Below are 21,426 nucleotides of genomic sequence, written 5' to 3'. Positions count from 1 at the left end.
ACTGTGGAGCCATTACCAGAGGATCCAACAAACAATTCCTTTCCTCTATTGTAGGTGAACGGTGGTCTTGTGAAAAAACTATTATTTATTTGACAGAATGTTAACTGCACACATCTACAAGTCATCCCACTATTTTCTGCACTTCAATTCAAATACTGACAGTTAAAACAAAAAATAATTTTAAAGGTTGGGAGAGCAAGCAGAGGTCACTGCAAGGATCAGTGGTTAATTAATGGGGGAAGACGTATGCCATGCTTATTGCTAATGTTCTGTGACTTTTTTTAAAAGCATGCCTCCTGGCTCTCCCTAGCATTCTCTTGTGGTTCAATGCATTTTCTTCCTGTCATACAAATTACAACACGGCACAGTGAAGCAGGGAGGACTGTCTTAATAATAATTCCATTAAAATATATACGTCATAATGTTCCATAATGTTTGGAAGACATATTTTTCTTAATTTGTCTGTGCTCCACAATTTTAGATTTGCAAACAATTCATGTGGTTGAAGTGCACATTCATACAGATTATATTATATTATATTATATTATATTATACTACATAAATTTAATTATTATACCCTTTGGTTTCAAAAAATAATTACAGCATTTTTTACACACAGCCCCCCATTTCAGGGCACCATAATATTGAGACATATTAATGTTATGTAAATTAATGTAGTCATGTTTAGTACTTTGTCGCATATCTTTTGCAAGCAATGACTGCTTGAAGTCTGTGATCTATATACATCACCAGGTGCTGAGTATCTTCGCTGGTGATGCTCTGCCAGGCTTGTACTGCAGCCATCTTCAGCTTTCTGCTAGTTGCCTTATGTCTTCTCTTCAGCATATGAAATGCTTGTTCAATTCAATTCAAATTGGGTGCATGACTTGGCCAGTCAAGAATTTTCTCAGCATTTGAAGCGCATTTTCCAGTTTTAGCTTTGAAACACTGCTTTGTTGCTTTAGCAGTATGTTTTGGATCATTGTCTAGCTGTAGGATGAAGCGTCATCCAATGAGTTTGGAGGCATTTTGTTGAACCTGAGCAGATAAGATGCTTCTCTACACTTTAGAATACATTCTGCTGCTGCTATCAGCTGTTACATCATCAATGAAAACCATAACACCCTCAGCATTAAGTTTCACAGATTCAAAATCTTGGGCAGTTCTTTTTGGTCTCCACACTTTGCTCTTGCCATCATTCTGACACAAGTTAATCCTGGTCTCATCTGCCCACAAGACCTTTTTCCAGAACTCTGCAGACTCTTTGAGGTACTTCATAGCAAACTATAACCTGGTCATCCTGTTTCTGCAGCTAACTAAACAGGTGTTGAGGGTTTTTTCTTGACTATGGAGAGAATTCTTCGTTCATCAACTGTAGAGGTCTTCCTTGGCCTACCAGGCCCATTGTGATTGCTGAGCTCACCAGTGTTTTCTTCTTAATGACATTTCAAACAGTTGATTTGGGTGAGCATAAGTCCAGAATCAAGACTAGATAAACTCTCTTATACCTGCACAAAAGAGGCAATTGAACACACCTGACTAATATGAAACACCTGTGAAGCCATTTGTCTCAACATGGTGAAACCAAAATGTATAAAAGTACCCTTTAATAAAAGCTGAAAATCTGCATTTTAACCACATTTAGTGACCCCATCATGCCCTGTGGATGGGGGCATTGTCATCCTGGAAGAGGCCACTCCCATCAGGATAGAAATGTTTCCTCATAGGATAAAGGTGATCGCTCAGAATAACTTTGTATTGATTTGCAATGACCTTTCCCTTTAAGGGGACAAGTGGACCCAAACCATGTCAGGAAAATGCCCCCCGCAGCATAAGAGAGCCACTGGACCCCCTCACTGTAGGGATCAAGTATTTAGGCCTGTATCATTCTCTGGGTGTATCACTCGCACACTTGAGAATATGGTGATGGATGACTCAACTGACCATATCACTTTTTTCCACATCTCTTTAGACCAGTGCCTATGGTTTTTGCACCACTGAACTCTCAAATGTGCATTCGTCTTTGTAATGAGGAGTTTATGCACTGCAACCATACTACAATATCCCTCTATAATAGTAGTTGTCAACAGACTGTTCTTACTGACACAGTCTGATCATATCCTGCATTGACATTCTCAGTCACCAGAGGAAGAGTTGCTCTTCTGTTTTTCCCTACATATCACACTAATGCATGAGCATCTGCTTCTGCCATCCATGCCCCAATAATGACCCATCTTTCAAAGTCACTTAGATCTTTTCCTCTGGCCATCTTGATCCAAAATAAAGGTCAACTGGGCCATGTCAGCATTTCTATACATGCCACAGAGGATGATAGGGTATTCATTACTTAATTATATCATGCAGTATATCTGTATGGAAGCATCTGCATTCATTATGTTTCTCCACTCATTTATTTATTCAGGTCTTTCCTTTGTTAACTGTCTTTATACAGGTGCATATACATATATAATTTTGAAGGCAATCTAAAAATTATCCTGTATAAAATAGTTCATAAGAACAGCAAAAAAATCCGGACATTAAAGAAAAGAATAGCCATGTTATTTGTAGCCTGCTGAGGGGTTTCACAAAGCAGGATTACTGAGTAAGCTGGATAACTGCTCTGAGTAAAACCTAGTCCACAGTTCTTTTTACTTCAGTCCATGTTCCAGATTTGGCAGGGTTCCGGATTTTACTTAGTACAGTTATCTAGCCAACTCAGTAATCCCACTTTGTGATACAGGGCCCAGGTTTGACAGGAAGGTGTGGATCTTAGAGGGGTGATGAAGTAGTTCTCATTCTGCTTGAATGGTGCACCTCATGCATTAACCCAGATTCATCAAGATACATTAACCAAGATACACCATATACATGCACGTGCATATAAAAAAATACATGTGCGCGCACACACACCCACACACACATACATGCACACACACACACGCATGTGCATACACACATACACAAATACAAACGTTCACATTCACACACACACACACACACATATAAACAGATATCACTATCTATATTGTCTTTCGGTTATACAACCTACAATTATGGTGCAGCTGAGGTGAAGAAAATAATTGGTAGTGCAAGCCAGTAGATAAACTCCTTACTGCAAAATTTTGTGATTCAGTGAAACGTTTTTGTCCACATTGATGTGGTTTATTCTCCCCACTGTTCATTCAAGCATTGCACAAATAAAACACGATTGAGACAATCTCTGTAACCAATAAATGGTTTTGTTATGGTAAAAATTTGTTTTATGTCATGTAGTGCTGCTGCATTTCCGATGGATCTAACCTGCAAATCCAAATGACTTCATTCAGTTCTTAATTCTTCCATCTGCAAAGCAGTGCAGGTTATTCAATAATTCATGTTCTTATAATTCCCAACTGATATTTCCTTCATTAGTCTCTGAAATTTAAAGATGTTTGAGGGCCTGAACAAAATAAAAATGAAAGAATGAGAGAATTCATATTCCCTAAGGCTTGGGGATGTGTCCAAATATCTGTTTAGCTTATCTCAATAGCCTGCACAGATCCTGAAGGCAGACTAAGCCGATTCGCACAGCAGTGGTTCTCTCCATTTTGCAAAAGGTCATGAGATTTCACTCACGGTGCACAACAATAACCTTGGGAGCCGGCAAGGTATCACCCCTGGAAATTCAGCCGGAATTTCAGAGAGAAAGATAAGAACATGCTATTATTTAAAGGCCAAATAACCTTTTTTTAAAAGATTCTTTGTATTTTCTCAACTACATTAACTTAGGTGAGAATTATCCCCCCGCCCCCACCCCCTTCAAGATGTCTCTCAGAAGCAATGGGCCCCAATGAACACTTTCAGTGTGGGACGGGGTTGTGGGTGAACGTGCTATGATCGGGCACAGGAATGACTCCATGGTGCCCTGCCCCGCCCCCCTGCTCCAGTGCCATGGAGAGAATGGAGCTCTGTCAGACAACAGAGGGGGCTCTGAAGCCAGGGCCCCCACACAGCTGGACAGTGCAGGCGGGGCTCCACAGGAATCCCGACAATTCCTCCTCCGCTGGGGATGGCACGGCAGTAACACTGCTCCCGCAGCATTCCCAGAATTCCACCCTCCCAGGAGCCTACAGCAGCATTCTCCGAAGGTAATTTAATGCTACAAGAGAAAACACTGCCTTCTGAAGGAACACTGACAGAGTATCTGTCACTGGTCTCATCCTAGATGTTCTGAAGGGAGATTAGAACATAGCACCAGAAGCATGTGAGGCTACCACTGAGAGGGACCCGAGAGGTATCCAGTCGAGATCAAGGTCATCAACGATGAGACTGAGAAACACTACGCACTTCAGCACACAGTGCGTTTCTGCCTGATTAGCTGGCGAAGTGTTCCTTGTGGATGCCCCTCCTGCTATCTTATTGTTGGTATATGATCCATTCAGGCTCCAGTAGGAACTAATCCCTCTTCTGCCACTCTAATACAATCTTTTGTGTTCTCTCTCAGATTTACCCCTCAGACAAATCACATCAACACATGTTCTGGCCTGAGCTGCCAAGAAAGACATTCAGGAGCAATCCCATTACACTTCACTCCCGAGGTACTGTCTGAACAAATCCCCGAATTGCACCGCAATCTCCCAAGATTCAGCGGGGTCATTTAAGTAATTAAGAGCCAGTTGGGTAAACAGAGTATATAATATGACACAATGCCAGCTTGGCTGCCTCATTAAAAGAAGCAATTACTGCCATAATCAGTAGAAGAATTGTTCCTTGACTATGAATATCCAAGATTAAACAGCATTTATAGAGCTGTATGAATTTATTTTGCCATTGAGACTGAGCACATTACTTGAGGTATACTGTAACACTGTATACACTCCCAACTCAATTCAATTTCATTTTATTTATATTGCACTTTCGCATAGAGACACTCAAAAAATACATTTTACCAGAAATTAAAAATTGTGGATGACCAGGCCTGAACTCCCAAAAAATAGCAAGTAGGGTATAAACTCCCCAGTGGAAAGAAATCTTGGGATGTACCCAGCAATACGGGGCAGCCTATCTTCAGCTTGCTGGCCTGGTGTCAGTAGAAAAAAAATAGGCTACATGGTACAAGGGGAGTAATGGCGAATCTATCAGAACAAATAACCATAGCGGCTGGGCAGATTATAGCCCGTGGTATGAAGCTAGCTGGTAAAAGAGACAATCCAGTCACAGAATGTATGACATGTGTGACTCTGGTTCACATGTCGAAGGAAGAAAATACACCATCTATGATTACTGGCACAACAGACCGAAAGGTTACGTTCTTCTGAAAATAAATATTAAACTCTTGTGTTGATACACAGACTTTTCCCATATTTACAGGCCAATTTCCAAAGAGTAAGTAGCACACACGTTTAAGCAGTATTTAAACACTTTTCAAGATCGTCTCATGATGTGGACCTCAAACCCAAACTTCAACCCGCACATCACTTACCCATTACTGGTCTGACCTCATCTCCGTGCTCCATGAGCTCTCTCACCTGATGTTGTGGGACTTGCGCTTGATTTCGCTCCACAGGTTCATCTCTCCCGCCTCGTGGTCCCCGCCCCCTTTGCAGCCTTCTGTTCCAGATTCCTGCCCTTCAGGGTCCTTCGCCTGCTGCCTGGGTGCACAGTGACACCTGGGCCATGAAGGCCGGCCGGGGGCTGCCAAAGACCAGCACAAATGAGCCAAAGACCACTCCTTCAGCAGTCAGTCTGACACAAGACCCTCAACCCCTGTGTCACAGCTAGTTTTATTTTATGCCCGATAGTCAATGGACTGATTAAAATCACTGACTGACAAGAGGTCCCAATCACCCAAAGTACCAGGTCCAAATCAGTTTCTCATTAGATTGAAAGAAAGAAAACCAGCAATACTATTGGCCGCAAGGGTCAGACATCAGTGTCCAAGTGCATATCACTAAGACACATATCATCATTCTTCACACAGAGTGCCCACAAGGGAAAATCTCCTCGGAGAAAAGCGGTCCTTGTTAGCAATCTGAATTTCAAGCATTCAACCCACGCCTGCACATACAGTAGACACAATCATCTCATGACTGAGTGCATTGTCAGGACCATGACACCTCTTCTGACTGGCCAATGAACTGCCTGAGAATATCAACATAACTGCCCTCTTCCATTCAGTATCAGCAATCTTGTTACTATAGTTTCTCATGGTGAACAGTATCTGAATTTGTACAGTACCTATATCTGTAAAATCAACACAACTATTTGTACCTGTATCTAGTCAACCCACACATTATCTGTACCTGTATCTGCTCAACTAACAAAACTATTTATACAAGCAACTATTCAGATATGCATTGTTGTGCATCCATCAAAAGAAACGAAAAAGTTTCTGTTGATTATAGGACTTCCAGTTTATGCTATGCCCATTTCCAGGTAGAGTATTCAGCTGTATCACTGAATTTACAGTATAGATTTCTTTCACCTGATTGCTCTGCCTCACTCTTGAAAGGAATTATAGCTTCAGGTCTTATACTCCTATCTCTAATCTTTGTCTCTTCCTGATAAATCGTCTCTCTATGATTACATATATATATATTGGTAATGGAACCTGTCACTCAAAATTACAATGAAGCATGTGTCTTCTACCAGACACAAAGGAAAACAACATTTATTTTAAGATAGAAGACAAATATACAGCTTTTTCTTGGGGGGGGGGGGGGGGGGGGGGGTGTTGACTGTGAACTGTATAAAAAATACAAATATTGAGTCACCCTGACCTAAGACTGAACACAGGTGGACTCCAGGGAAGGTCCTGGCCATGAGCAAAAACTACCACCCCTTCTTCATTCCCAGACAGAGCAAGACAGAGACGGTTAAATCCCCAACAGCCCAACAGCTTTGGACAGCTCTGTTCAGGTAAACCTAACAAAGGTTCCCCTGCTCCTCATAAAATCTCCCGTCAACACTCCCAAAGTCACCATCACAGACTCCCCAGCTTCATCTCAGATGTCTGCACACTTATCTCAGAGACACAGATCTCATCAGACAAGCACAAAAAATGCCCAATCCCAAATCTGCCTAGGATCGTTTAAATGAAGGTTAAAAATGTATTCTGCTTCACAGAAAAACAGTGTGGCAAATATGCCTAAACCTGAGACAGCATAACTAACCTTTAGCCATTTCCACTTTCATTTCATTAAGTTTCCATTATCAAACATAGTAACAGCAATTACTACGTCTACAACATTGCCAAAAAATATGCCTCTGCACAGATAGAAATGGACGATGCAAAATTAAATGAGGTTACCAAGACAACAATGGCTTTGGTACAAAAAAATACTTTTGTGAAAAATGTGTTGCACTATCCATGCTACCTGTGCACATAAGGGTAGAATATAAGTCAGATATTTGGTAAGAAGGCATAGAACCCACAGTACCATTCTCTGTAAGAAACGCACGAAAGGGGAACTTATCTTTATAAGATAAGAATTTATCTTGCACCCAAGGGGTAACATGAGTGTATGCAGTGGACATATATACTTGTATGCAAACATCAGAGCTGAAACCTCCAGCATCCATGGCAACAAAGTAGCATGTGCGCACCAAGTGGTAGTCAAACCCACAGCTTTACACAAACACGCAGCCAATACTTCCTGACAATGGAAGCAATTATTACAAATCCTGGTCTCTCTAAAGTCTCACCAGGCTGTTCCTTGGGGCTACATCAAAGAAAACTCTCGTAAATACTCTTCAGTGCAGCTTCCCGTAAACACACAGAGCGGTGCACAGGGGCATGTAAAATAAATAAAATAAATGTCAAAATGAGTAAACCTTTTACTCTGAATGGCTGTGCTGCCTGTAAGATCAGCCACCTTCCTGCCTGGATGATGGATAGGGGACAGGCACTTACCTTCGCCTCAAGGTCACCGCTATCTCCTGTCCAGAGACGCCAGGCTCTGTGTCATTATAACGTGGGTTATGCCCAGCACTGACAGCTCTACCATCTGCTAAGCTTCTTGGCAGAGGCTGCGCTTGTTTACTTTCCGTGGTGTGGGGAGGGAATCCGGCTGGGAGGCACACGTGGAGATCCGCCTTTCAATGGGCACTTTGTCGTCGGCATTCCACAGCACACCGACCTGAGTGACAGGGAGGGCAGCCCGCGGCCCACGTCCCCACCGGGAAAGGTCAGCGCCCGGGCGGCTGGCCTCCCTCGTCTACGCGGCAAAGAAACCCGCGCCAATCAATCGACCGACGAAGACGCAGCCAAGCTGCTAAAAAGGCAAAAAAGCCTTGACCCGAGCGCAGCCGCTAACAGTGCTACAGGCGTCCACTGAGCTGAGTGTGCAAGACGGTTGGCTACGCACCTGGTAGAGGGCATTGTTTCACGTTCTCTCTACAGAGAGCTTGTGGGGGGGGGGGGGGGGGGGGGGCATGGATGCAGAATTAGAAGGGCCCTAATTGTACAAGCAGCTACAGTCATGCATCCCTGGAGGACTAACTCGTCCATTTCACTGTTTACACAGATATTACTGTACACAATCAGGTCACGCTAAAAGGATGGCTCAGTTTCTGGAAAAATGACCTGCTTATGAACTACAGCAAGGCGTGTAGTAAAAATAATATGCAAATACTACTAAACAGACACTGGTATTATTGTTGCTATATGTATTGCATCGGAAATACATTACAAATAGCTTCTTCCGTACTTATAATTAAGGCAACCTATTAGAGCATATTTCACAATACATAGCACTACAATATATATTTCTATAGTCAAAATAATGGATTTCTAAGGTGAGCCTATGGAAAGTAAAGTGACAGTTCAAACTGAGAGGCTACCACAAATTGTCACTGCACTATTTAGTCTTCGGTGATGAAACTGTAATGCAATGGACAAACTTTGTGCACTCATGCATATGTAGGCCTAGCTCTTGTTGTCATTTTGAAGTGCTCTGTTATAAATTACACTGCTATTAGCATAAATAAATGTCACCACCAGTTAAGACTGCCTAACAGCACTGGAGACGTGTTTTTTAAAACTTGCTTTCAAGCTCTCCACATCAGGAAAACAATTCCACAAGTCACTGAAATCTGTGACCTGTAGCATTGGATGAGCAGCTATCATATTTTAATGAAGATTACTTAAGGTAAACCTCAAGAAAGCAGCTTGTTTACTCCTCACAGACAGAATGCAAAGACAACTGTCCCTCTATGGAAAGTGGACAGGGTTATTGCGGTGTTGAGCTTCATCAGGGCCTAAAGACACAAGTACTTCTCAACTGAAAATAACGTGAGATGTCAGATTGAACCTGCTGTACCCATTTAAATACTGCGTGGACTGGGAAGACCTCCTTAAGTATAGAGAGAGGGGGTGGCACAAAGTTTGTGAAGGGGAGATGGGGGAGTAGTGTGCTGATGTATTCTGTAGGAAGGGAGATAGCTAGCCTTTCTGGGAGAGTTAACAGCCACAGTATAGCTAAGCAGTGCTGCTGTATTGTAAGATGGAGCAATAGCCAGTCTGTACTTTTTCCAAGGTATAAACCAGTTAGAGGCTAAATCCGTGTGTCGGCTAGCTGTTTCCGGACATCTGCTCAGGCTACAGAAACAGTGCAAACACGGAGCACTTACACCCACGGCTTTACAATAACACGTTTCCTGGGCTCCTCCACCGGAGGTGAGGAGATCTTAAACTTGCATGAGGGCAGCAGTGTACAATAATGGTAAGGGAAGTGGACTTCAAGGTTGTAAGCATCATTCTCAACTGGAGAACCACTGTACCCTTGAGCAAGGTACTTAACCTGAATTGCGACGTAAATGTAATCTGTTTAAGTTGCTCTGGATAAGAGCATCACCTGAATGTCAAAATGTGCTATCAGCCAGGAAGCTATTAAAAGAAGTTATTTTTCAAACCACTTGACAGGATCTCTGTCTCGGGATCTCTGGTAATGAATTCAGCTCATTTGTGCTTATGCCTAAGGAACAGTAGACTGTAAAAAATCATTAGAGGTCAAAGCACTTGTCTTCTTAACAAGAACTTATAAGTCAGATATGCAGGGCAAATCTGAATAAACTGTATTAGGGTCTCATTCAATAGATAAATGGAAAAACGATACAGCAATTTTTGAATAATAGTTATAATCTACTCTTACAAAGCACAACTATTTGTAATTTAAAATTGGAGTAAAACTATTCTAATTCAAATTTTCATTCAATACTCCCTTTACACTCAACTGAAACTGATATTAACTAAGCAATATAGACGAGGCAGGCATTTTGATGAGTTGAGTATGTTCTTCAGTCAAAAAGTAAGTAGACAATAAAATAAAATAGAAGGTATTATATAAACAACACGTGTCTTAACTGTGACACAAGTGTGTTCCCCGGAGCATTAATTACAACTTCTGGAAAATTCTGTAAAATGACAAAAAAAAAAAATAACTCAAATTAAAGGTTATTTGTTCCTGCTGTGATTTTTTTGGATGTCAGGTATGCCATCCGCCAAGTTACGGTTTGGCAGGGCATGCTCCGTACCTATATGCTATAGCAGAGTGTAGCACAGACAGTTTGGCACATTTCAGGTTTTCCTATAGAAATAACCACACTGACCCCAGACTCTCAGCCCTTAAGAACATTAACGTCTGTGCCTCCTCATGTAAACCCACAGAATTCAAATACAACTTCACACGTCCACACAATAAAGCCGCAAACTTGGTTTATGCTCCAGTCCAGCAATCAATAATTCTCCAAATTGTATTTTTAGCTACATATTCTGCTATTAACAACAGCTGACCAAGTAGTCTGATCAAAGTAGTCAATTGCAGGAGATTCAGGTTGACAGGAAAAATGGACATACTGTATAGGGAAGTTACAAGTAGTCTACCTTCTTTCAAATAGACAGCATACAATGACATTAAATAACTTTTTTATTGCAAAGTCTCACTGCTTGTCTGCATTGTGATTCAGTGTGGTCGGTACAGTATGGGAACCGGTGCCATGGTGCTACCTGGTTTCATTACCCAACCCTTTTCATGACTCAAACAGCTACATGACAGCAAGGTTGGCCCTAAAACCTCAGACTACTATTGCAGGCTTCGCCTAGGCAGGGGCTTGTTCAGCAGGGGTACAGCATGGTACTATTTTTGCAACAATGTTGAATGTAGCAATCAAAATGATAAAGCGTACAGGCAAGATAAATGTCGGTCAATTTGGCCGTTCACGGTCATTTAAGGGTGCAGTATGTAAGTTTGTTGTAGAACGCTTTTGTTCATATTTGGTTACATTTCCTCAATGATACATAGCAATAAATTAAAAGATCCAACAGCAATTCCAAATTTCACCATGCCTGAATCTTTACAACCAATCAGGACAGCTGTCTGCCTTGCTGGCAGTTGCGCGTTTACAGTGCTGCCAGAGCAAGCATGATGGGCGGGGCTAGGGCTACACAGATAAGAGCAGAGCAGAGGTACTGTAACATTTCCTAGACCTCCAAATGAAGCAAAACTCTGGTACTACCTTGTCATCTTACAGTTAAAACCTATTAAGTAATATTTTTACTCTGAATTTGACATTAAGACATACATATAATGAAAGCAAATACATTTTTGAGTAAAATCAGATAAAACCAAAAACAACATTTTTGTATGCAATATGGATATTCAAATTATTTCAGAATGTTCAGTACATATGGAAATGTCCACAAATATTGATTTCATGACAGCAGATTAATTCAAGTGACAACAGCGGTGATGTGTCAATGTGACCATGTGAATTCTAGTCCAACTGAAAATTCTGTGTCCCAAAATAAGGTGCATTTTTCTTTGGAAATACTTTTGGTATTGCACAGGAAATTAATATCTAATTCAGATTTATTATTGGAATGGAAATGCTTCATAGAATCAGTCAGGGGGTGGGGTTCATACAGTTTAGCAAAAATAGCAATGGTATTCTTGAACATTTTTATTATTTTAAGTTCTCAATCCTGTTTCAAAATAAAACTTATATTTCATGCTTAAGGAATGAAGGCATTGTGTACTCTGTTCCCTGTTCAAAACAGCAAATTCATACTGTATATTTACATTGTGAACAGCAAAGCATTAATTCATGGATTCTTTTTGGGATCTCTTCAAATAATTCCACACGAGAAGAGGCCATTTAATGAACAATGGCTCACTGATTTTTGCAACAGAGGAGGCAATAGTAGTGACATTTATTAATTTACAAATCATCTTCTGAACTGTACTGTAATTCAGGAAATGTTTAATTATGTTTCATTTGATATTTATCTTCTGGTTTATAATGGAAAGACTCTGAGGATGATTTCAAAGCCTTTGTCGTACAATGATAGGTAATAGGAAATGTTCATCAGAGTTCATGGTGTGACTTCCTGCCCTCTGAATCTGGCCTGACTGTGCACTTATATATCTGGATTTAGTACAGGCAAGCAATCATTATAATATGTGTGTTTGGTGAAAGCCTCCATCCAGGGAGACTTACTGTATAAAAATAACTTTAATTAAATATGAATTCTTATATATACTTACATAGCTGCTGTATAGTTCATTTGATGTAACACAAGTCCATGAATATGAATGAATTGTAGGGGGGAAATGTGCATGTAGTACATCTTTGGTGAGAGAGTAATGCCACGGCCTTTACCGAGAATAATCAAATGGGATGTGTACACATAAGATTTAATTTAAAGATTTAATATCTCCTTTAAAATGAGAGCTTTTTGACAGGGGAAAATGGGCAAGATCATCATAGTCTTACAAGCACTGCATGTTTCCTTCTAATACTCATCTTATCCTGTTGCTAGCGATATACGTGCTTGTATTTTGTATGAAACAGCCATACAAAACATTCCCTGCCTTTCAGCAGACATCCCCCACAGAGGACATCTGCCACTCAGGTTAAGGGCATTATGTTTCTTAACTTCGATGCAGAAGAACCAATTTACTGAGAAAACAGCATGAAATGACTGCCATTATCCAGAATACACAAGTGTATTGTAAAAAAAATGGTTATTTCAGTTAACAGAATCCTAAATTTCCCATTAAAATTATTATCTTTAAGAGTGAAAATGGCCACTTAACAACTTTGCCCATACACACATTACAATTTTCCCCACATTTGGTTATTTTAAGAGATGTCAGGATCTTTCTGTAATTTATGTTGTAAAATATATGCTGGAAAGGTGCACATAATGAGGCATTAAGTGAGTTGTGAGGACAGAATAATGGTTTTGGTTCATCCATCTTCAAACACTTCCTAGTACAAGCAGTGGAAGCACAGTGAGTTGTAAGTACTGTAATATCTGGCGTGGATAAATTGAAGAGCTACAACACCATGATCCAAATTCTCCCCACAAAGGGAAAAAAACAGAAGTTATGAGTTGAGCCGCGCCATGAGGGACTAGACCTTGTGACAACCTGATGGACCATAACAGTAAGCCTAAATGACACCATTGCTGGCAAACCACCAACTGTAAATCACAAAATATACCCATCATAATAACCATTTCAAACACCCACAGCTTAAACACTTTTGTTTCGTCTCACATATAATGACTGGAACGACAACCAGCTGATTGGGCACCCACATACACACACATACACGCATGCAAGAACGCATGTGTGTGAAACATTATATAGATTTCCCATTATTAGGATACTGTACATTTGTGAAATAACTTGGCCCTGACTTGAAAGGGGGATGAAAGTTTCTGGGAAATGATTCAGAATGAAGGATGTGCACCTTTGAAAGGCAAAAATGAAACAGACATGAAAATAGTGAGCTACGAAAATTATAAAATACTGTCCTGGCATACATTTTGATTTAAAATTGCAGTCAAGGAAAAGGAGTGAGTCATTCTGGGTCAATGTCAGATATATACTGCATTTCCAAAAGTATGTGGACACCCCTTCTCATTTTGACTATTTCAGCCACACCCAGGTGCATAAATCTCCATTGACAAGCAGTGGCAGTAGAATGGGTCATACTGAAAAGCTCAGTGACTTTCAACATGGCACTGTCATACGATGCCACCTTTCCAACAAGTCAAGTTAATCAAATTTCTGCCCTGCTAGAGCAGCCCCAGTCAACTGCAAGTGCTGTTGTTGTGAAGTGGAAACGTATAGGAGCAACAACAGCTCAGCCACAAAGCGGTAGGCCACTCAAACTCACAGAATGGGACTGGCGAGTGCTAAAGCATGTAGCGCGTAACAACAATCGTCCTAGGCTGCAACACTCATTACAGAGTTCCAAAACTACGTCTGGAAACAAAGTCAGTACAAGAACTGTTCGTCAAGAGCTTCATGACAAGCGTTTCCATGGCCAAGCAGCCATACACAGGCCTTAGACTGCCATGCACAATGGCAAGCATTGGTGTAAAGTGGAGTGGTGTATAGCACACCGCCATTGGACTCTGGAGCAGTGGAAATGCATACTCTAGAGTGATAAATCACGCTTCACTATCTGATAGTCTGATGGATGAATCTGGGTTTAGCAGAATGCATAGTTCCAACTGCAAAGTTTGGTGGAGGAGAAACTAATGGTCTGGTCCTGTTTTTCATGGTTTGGGCTAGGGCCCTTAGTTCTAGCAAAGGGAAATCTTAATGCTACATCCTAAAGAATTGTGCGCTTCCAACTTTGTGGCAACAGTCTGGGGAAAGTCTTTTGCTGTTTCAGCATGGCAATGCCCCAGTGCGCAAAGCAAGGTCCTTAAAGAAATGGTTTGCTGAGTTTAGTGGGGAAAACTTGACTGCCCTGCACAGAGCCCTGATCTCCACCCCATCTAACACCTTTGGGATGAACTGGAATGCCAAATGTGAGCAGGCCTTATGCCCAACATCAGTGCCAAACCTCAGGGGGGTCCACCTCCATATTAATAGCCATGGTTTTAGAATGAGATGTTCAACAATGGGTGTGATGTTCAGGTGTCCACATATTTTTGGAAATGTAGTGAATGAATGTTAGTATATGTGTGTGACTTACACCCTGACCTAAGGTGGCCTTCATGATTTGTGGAGAGGCTATTATTTTGTAGAAAAAAAGAATGAAGACATAGGATGCATAGGAAAGTAGTCTGCAACCCTTTTCTCTGCTCCTGACCTTATCTGTTCAAACAAATGCAGACTTTCACTGTGAATTTATGATGACTTTCTCCCAGGAAAATTCAACTGTTCCACACACACTATTGAGACAGCAGACTGTGTTTTACAGATCCATGGCTCAGATTAAGTGACTCTTCAAGCAGAATTTGATGGAGGATTACATCCAGTTGCATAGATCCGAACCAGAATATTCTGACTAATTACTGGAAAAAGAGAGAAGGCAAAAACAGCTGCCTTACGACTCAGCAAACTAACAACTAACGACTCCGCAAACGCAGTGAATCTAGCTGATATTCAGGACGTGTAGACGGGCAGAATTACAAACAAGTGACAGCTGGTGATGTTTATGTGGCGACTCGGTAGGCACTTTCAAAAAAGCATGGCTATGCTGCAGGAAATAGGATCAAGTGTGCCACTTACTGACACAGATAATGCTTGGGGACCCTTCTGAACTCCACTGGACATAATTTAATACACCTAAACGAAACCAGAAAAGGCAGTGAAACAATGAGGGAACAGATGTCATCTTAGTAAATTCTTAAATGCAAACACTTGATTGAGCAGAGGAGTTACTGCTGCATGAGGAGAGGCCAAGCCAGCTGTCTGACCCGATCCATCCCTGGTTGCTACCACCAATTATGCACCACCCTGCTAGGCCACCAGCCACAGTCAGCAACAGCGTCATAAGGCTACAGTACTGTAAGGGCAGCCTATCCATAATTTGTGCCAGTACTGTTGCTAGCATTTTAACTACAGTCAATTAAAATTAAGATTGTTCAAGTTGTGTTTATTGTCATTCTTTGCATTAAACAGCTGTAAGAAAAAGAAAGAAATATATGACTACAGCACAGTATAAGAACAACATAAACAATTAAAAACAGAAATAAATACAGGAATTAAAATTATAAAAAAGAATCCTTCCTGCTACTGGGATTTATAAGTTGAATCGGAGAGCAGATGATCCAAGAAACCTTTCGAACAGACTGTGAAACATGCGCTCATTGCATGGGAAGGTCAGAAATTAGCAATCTGCTGGATAATGGCCTGCGCCATATGCCTTAGATGTGGTCCGGGCAGGCAGTCGGCAAACGGCACAAATTACAGACTGGACTGACCGGAAAATTCTGATAAGCTGCCAAAATTGCACTGGTTTTGACTGACACCCCCAGCAGCGGGTCCCTTCCCACTTTGGCGAGTCAAAATATATGGCAAAAATACTATTTTGCCAATGCGACAGCTCAAAACATGCCATGCGCTGGTCGGAAAATAGAGCCCAATAACTCCTTGAGCAACTGCACCGCAACATGCCTTATGTACAAATACCTTAGGTGCATTGGTCAACGGCACATTTCCCAATCAGGTCTTGGCAATGGGCTCACAATAGCCCTAGTTGATCTTTGAGCCGCTTTAATCAGCCTGCTCTTTCTCTCAACAATCCCAATATTGCTGCCTGTACTACCATTTCTCATTTATAGTAGAATCACGCTTATTACCACCCAATACCTATCCTTTCATTACAGCTCAATACCATAGTATAAACCTGTCAGAGAGTTTTTTAGTCAGCACTTTTCAAACAGAACGAAGATGGATTTTTCATTTCACTGCTTCTGTGTTCGGGACTGTGCCGCATCAGCACTTAATCAATTTTTGTTGTGGCTGTACGCAAGCAGTACCTTTGCTTCTTCTCTAATGCTTCTTCAATTTTTAAAAAAGTTCTTTATTGGATCTGAGGAATTTGGATATCTGCTGAGCTCAAGAGACCAACAGAAGAGAAGGCTGACAATTTTATGAAGTAACGTGTCCAAAAACGAATACAATCAGACCATATTAAAAGAAGAGAATATGCCGCAAAGTTTGTTCTTTTCCCAACAAACCGGGTTTTGTGTCCACAGTACAAATTACTTAAAATGATTAATCTGGAAATGCCTCTTTATGATCAACCAATCACAGCCTCTTTCCAGAGGGAACCACAGGGAGAGCTGAATAATAAAAAAGAAAGAGTGATGATGGAGAGAGTCTTCAGTGGTATGCACTAATTACCCCCATAACTTTTCAGAAGTATCACCACCAACTTTCTATCCCCAAAATGAAGGCTTTCTTCTCCAGTTGAAATAAACAAAAAAGATAAAGTTGCATACTTGAGAGATGATTTTGGGTGGGGGGGAAAGCTCACAACCTTTCTGGCTAATGGGAGTAGATTCAATCCTCCCGAGCAGGAGTTGGATTTGGGCGCCTTTGAAGATCGCAGGGGCTACATTCTGCTCCCCATCACTGTTGCAGATTAATCTCTTTCCTTTGCTGACTGCCTCTCCTGCCTCCTTGGGGACAGGAAGTATGCATCCCTGCTGTCTCACAAAATCACAGTGTCACATTTTGGACCACAATGCCAGCCGCACGCTGGAACACTGAACTATACAGAGAGCAGTGGCCAAAAAGTTGTCCACAAATCTGTGACATTAACCAAGTCTATAGAATTCATACACTATTGAAGTCATTTTTGAAGCCTTGGTGAGTTTCCTGACCTTTGCAAGTCAGCCGGGCCTATTGCTTTGTTTATATGTAGCTCATTACATACAGCCAGAATTCTGCACTCATGCTATATTTGAGATATTAGTATCCAAGCTGTTTGCAGGCTAAGTAGTAAATGTTGCCATAAATAACCTTTTCTGTGTCTGTGCATAAAAACGGCAAGCTCAGGCAATATTTACATCGCCATTGGAACACAGGTCAGGAGCTTGTCCCAGAGGGTGTGGTGCTGTGGCAGCACTGTAAATCAGCCTGATGCAGATGGCACTCCTGAAGCTGAAGTTTTATCATCATTCAGCGAAGAACACTGGCTGTACAGCTGACACCAAAAAATAATTTAAATTCTTTAAAAAAAGGTTTAAATGTACAATATATGGATGAACTCGCTCATCAGTTATGAGATATCGACTAGGTTTCCGCATCACCACAGAGAAAATAAGCCAGGCCCAATATTTCAGCTGGAATTCATACCCTGAACGAGTCCCTCTGTTAAGGATTCCCTCAGGGGATTGTATTAATGTGTTTGTTGAATGCCAGTGAACCACCAAGCTCCTACCCTATCATCCCTGCCACTCTATTACTCTGCTTTGGAACTAGGAGCAGATGGATGCGTGAATCTGTGTGCACCCAGCAACATTTGTTCAGAGTCATTCATTAGACTCACACTGGTTTATGTTCCAGCCAGTAATTCTACTGGCACACCTCCTCTATTTATGTAATGGAATATGCCGTGTTTGCCTTTCTAAACCAGCCACATTTAGTATTAATCATGTGATGTTTTTCTTGTTCTCGTACTATGGGTAGTGTGCAAGTATAGTTAACTTGTATAAAGCATAGAAAACCCACCCACATTACAGATTCCAATCTGCAGACCCTTTAATTCATTATCCTATTGAATGGTCAGGGATCATTTGCTCCCTACAAAAATCTGCAGGGTGGATAAGCAGTCAGTATTTTCAGACTCAATGAACATCCTACTTCTTCGGGGGTCAAACAAAGTCAAATGTACTCAGAATATCTGATTAGGCTTCAACAGAGTAACATACTGAACACCTCTGGTACTGGTGCACTCTGTTTCAGCCTTGTTTAATTAAACTGCAGATCAGGATCAATTCATGACATTTCACAGTCCACAGAAAATCTCATGGGTACTATCCTTGAAGCCACAAAAAAAAAAAAAAATCACAGGTTCATGTCAGGAAGATATGCAAACACTTAAGTCGTGGAACTAACATTAGTAAAGGGCTAAGAATCCACAACAGAGAAAAGCAACTGTGGCAGAGCTGCAAGGCTAATACTTTACCTCTGTATTGTAAGCTGTAGTGCCCCAATACTTTATATTTACACAGGCCTTGGTCTTGTTACTTTAACAGAATTCTGTGCCTCTTACAGCTTTATTCATGGATCTTCAAAGGGGAGGCAGCCAGACTGGACCTCCACAGAAAATGGCAAGCAATTTCTGGTCAGAGACAGCAAAGTAATCATTTCAATTTCCATTTCAGAAGCAGTCTACTGCACTGTTTAAAATGGTCAGAAGACTCTGCAGTCAGGTCCTCATTTAAAAATACGGTGTTAATGCAGCTTTGCTCATCTCTAAGAAACTGTCAGCCTAGTTTACATAGGGGCCTGCCGCTAGCCCACCCAAAGGCCTGTTTTACTTACCGTCAATGGCACAAGCATGGTTAGTAGACTTCCTGTCACACAGTAGTGATTCCATTCCAAAGGAGCAGCAAAAGGCTTGGCACACAGGCACTTCCTTTAAATGGGTTTCCTCATGTGGACATCTGAGATACTAGAAATAAAAAGAAGCATATCAATCCAAGGTCATCGATTAATTAAGATTGTTTCCATGTAGGACTTCAGGGTTTGTCATCTGTATCCCGGATAAAAGTTAATGTCCTCGTTGGTAAAAATAAAACAGATATACATCGTGTAGCAGCATCCATAATAAAGGGTAAAAATGTTTGGATAGAACGGGTTCAAGCATCTGTCTCTAGCCTGGAAAATGTCAGGTTCTGTTAATCTTATCTGAATACTGCTTGCCGACTTGGATTTTATTTAGCAATGGCATATACACAAACTTTTTCATGTACAAGTATGCGTGCACACACACACACACACACACACAAATTAACAAATAAGGAAAACCAGTACACACACACACACAGAAGCCGACACATGCGCACACATACAAACATACTTTGGTATGTGCACACACACACACACACACGCACACGCACACACAGAGACACACACATGCACACACACACAGGTACGTGTGCATACATACAGCAAAGTCTTACCATTGCGCTGACAAACACTGTTACCAATGCACACATGCACAAATCCAGCAAAATTTATGGGAAAACCAAGCAGCCACCCAGCTCCTGGAAAAGATAACATCCACAATCTGCTTGCTGCCACTTCAGTCCTACTGCATCACTAAGAGAGGCAGAGCAGGGCAGGGACTTAGATGCAAATGATAGAAGAGCCAGGAACACCAGAGAACTGGGGAGGAGAGACTGTCACATTAGTTCATCCTCAGCCGTGCTCTGCTCCACTAGACTTCCAGAAGACAGCACATGAACAAGGACCTCCAGAAGCCCCAGGAGGAGCAGCAGAGGAGAGGGGACAGGAGGGCAGTGGAGGGGAGAGTGGGGGGGGGGGGGGTGGGGACTAACCCCCATACGCTTTCTGAAAGGCAAGTTCAGTTGCTTCGGGCATAGTTTCAGGGACAGACTGACAGCATGGATCCGGTGGGGTGGAGTCATTTATGCCTGGTCAGTCAGCATTCCCTTTGACCGTTTTCAAGCAAAACTCTCGTTGGTAGTTCGACTTGGACCATTGTATTGCAACAAATAGGATATAACAGGCCAATAGTCAGATTGTAACTGTATTATATATCCTCTCAAACACATTCATTATGTTATTATGCGAACATTCACTTTCATGTCTTGACATCCGAGGCGACAGAATGCATTCACATTCCACAAATAACTGGTAACAACAGCAGAAAACATGCACACGTCGTAAACAATTTGCTGTTGAATTGGTTACTTCAACTCTCATCGTCAATTCCATATAGGCTAATCGCAAAATGACAAGAATACATAGAATGAAAACTCGGACATGCGTGAAAATTTAAATTAATATTGCAGTGGTACGCCACCGTTTGCTTTCCTTCATTACTGCTAGCGGAGCAGCGAAGTGTGCCCTCCAGATGCGAACCATGCACCATAAATTAATCCAGTCTTCCTGGTCTTTTTGTGGAATTGAAGAATCGCAGAGTAAAATTATGGCAGTCTGAAAAAGAAAAAGGGACGATTACTAGAATTAACCTGTAATTTTACCCTGACAAAAAGTGCGGAAAGTGATTTCTAATTTGCTTTTACTGTATCACCAATGTAAATTAAGCAGAACTACCGCATACCTCAAATAACTGTATCAAACGTTTTGAGTCAATTATAACGGGCTAACAAAGAAAATCCGGAAGAAAATATTCAGCCACCGAATTAAACCGTTTTAATGTTTTGGTACATAATATGCTGTCCCAGCACGAATGCTTAACGTTATATAAAACGAATACTAAAGCAAGAAAAGAACAAAAGAGCACCCATTATAATCTTTGATCTTAATTTCTCATCTATTCCAAGACGTTGGCAGGCTATAACCAAAAGTAGGCTACTGCGCCGCATAACATACAAGTTTGAATTCAAGTTATTATTATGAAAATAAATCGGTTTGCGGCTGCAGATTTTTAAAAATGGCGGTTGAAATAAAATACTGCGAGTAGTCGACCAATCAGAAA

At 41.3% G+C, this 21,426-nt stretch overlaps 1 protein-coding gene across 1 annotated transcript in view; it reads right to left on the bottom strand.

Moving 5' to 3' along the window:
• Positions 1-21,426, bottom strand: part of LOC118235212 (dystrophin-related protein 2-like) — a 77,572-nt gene that overhangs the window by 32,992 nt on the left and 23,154 nt on the right. Inside the window, exons 2-3 of the mRNA XM_035432357.1 lie at positions 19,281-19,410; positions 5,508-5,673 (exon numbers count right to left, since the gene is read on the bottom strand). Coding sequence (XP_035288248.1) covers positions 5,508-5,673; positions 19,281-19,335 — 221 coding nt within the window. The 5' untranslated portion in view covers positions 19,336-19,410. The remainder of the gene's footprint in view (positions 1-5,507; positions 5,674-19,280; positions 19,411-21,426) is intronic.

Source organism: Anguilla anguilla, chromosome 9 (assembly GCF_013347855.1).
Source record: "Anguilla anguilla isolate fAngAng1 chromosome 9, fAngAng1.pri, whole genome shotgun sequence".
In the NCBI taxonomy this organism is placed as follows: domain Eukaryota; kingdom Metazoa; phylum Chordata; class Actinopteri; order Anguilliformes; family Anguillidae; genus Anguilla; species Anguilla anguilla.
Note: the sequence above shows the minus strand (reverse complement) of the source record. Positions and strands in the feature narration are given on the sequence as shown.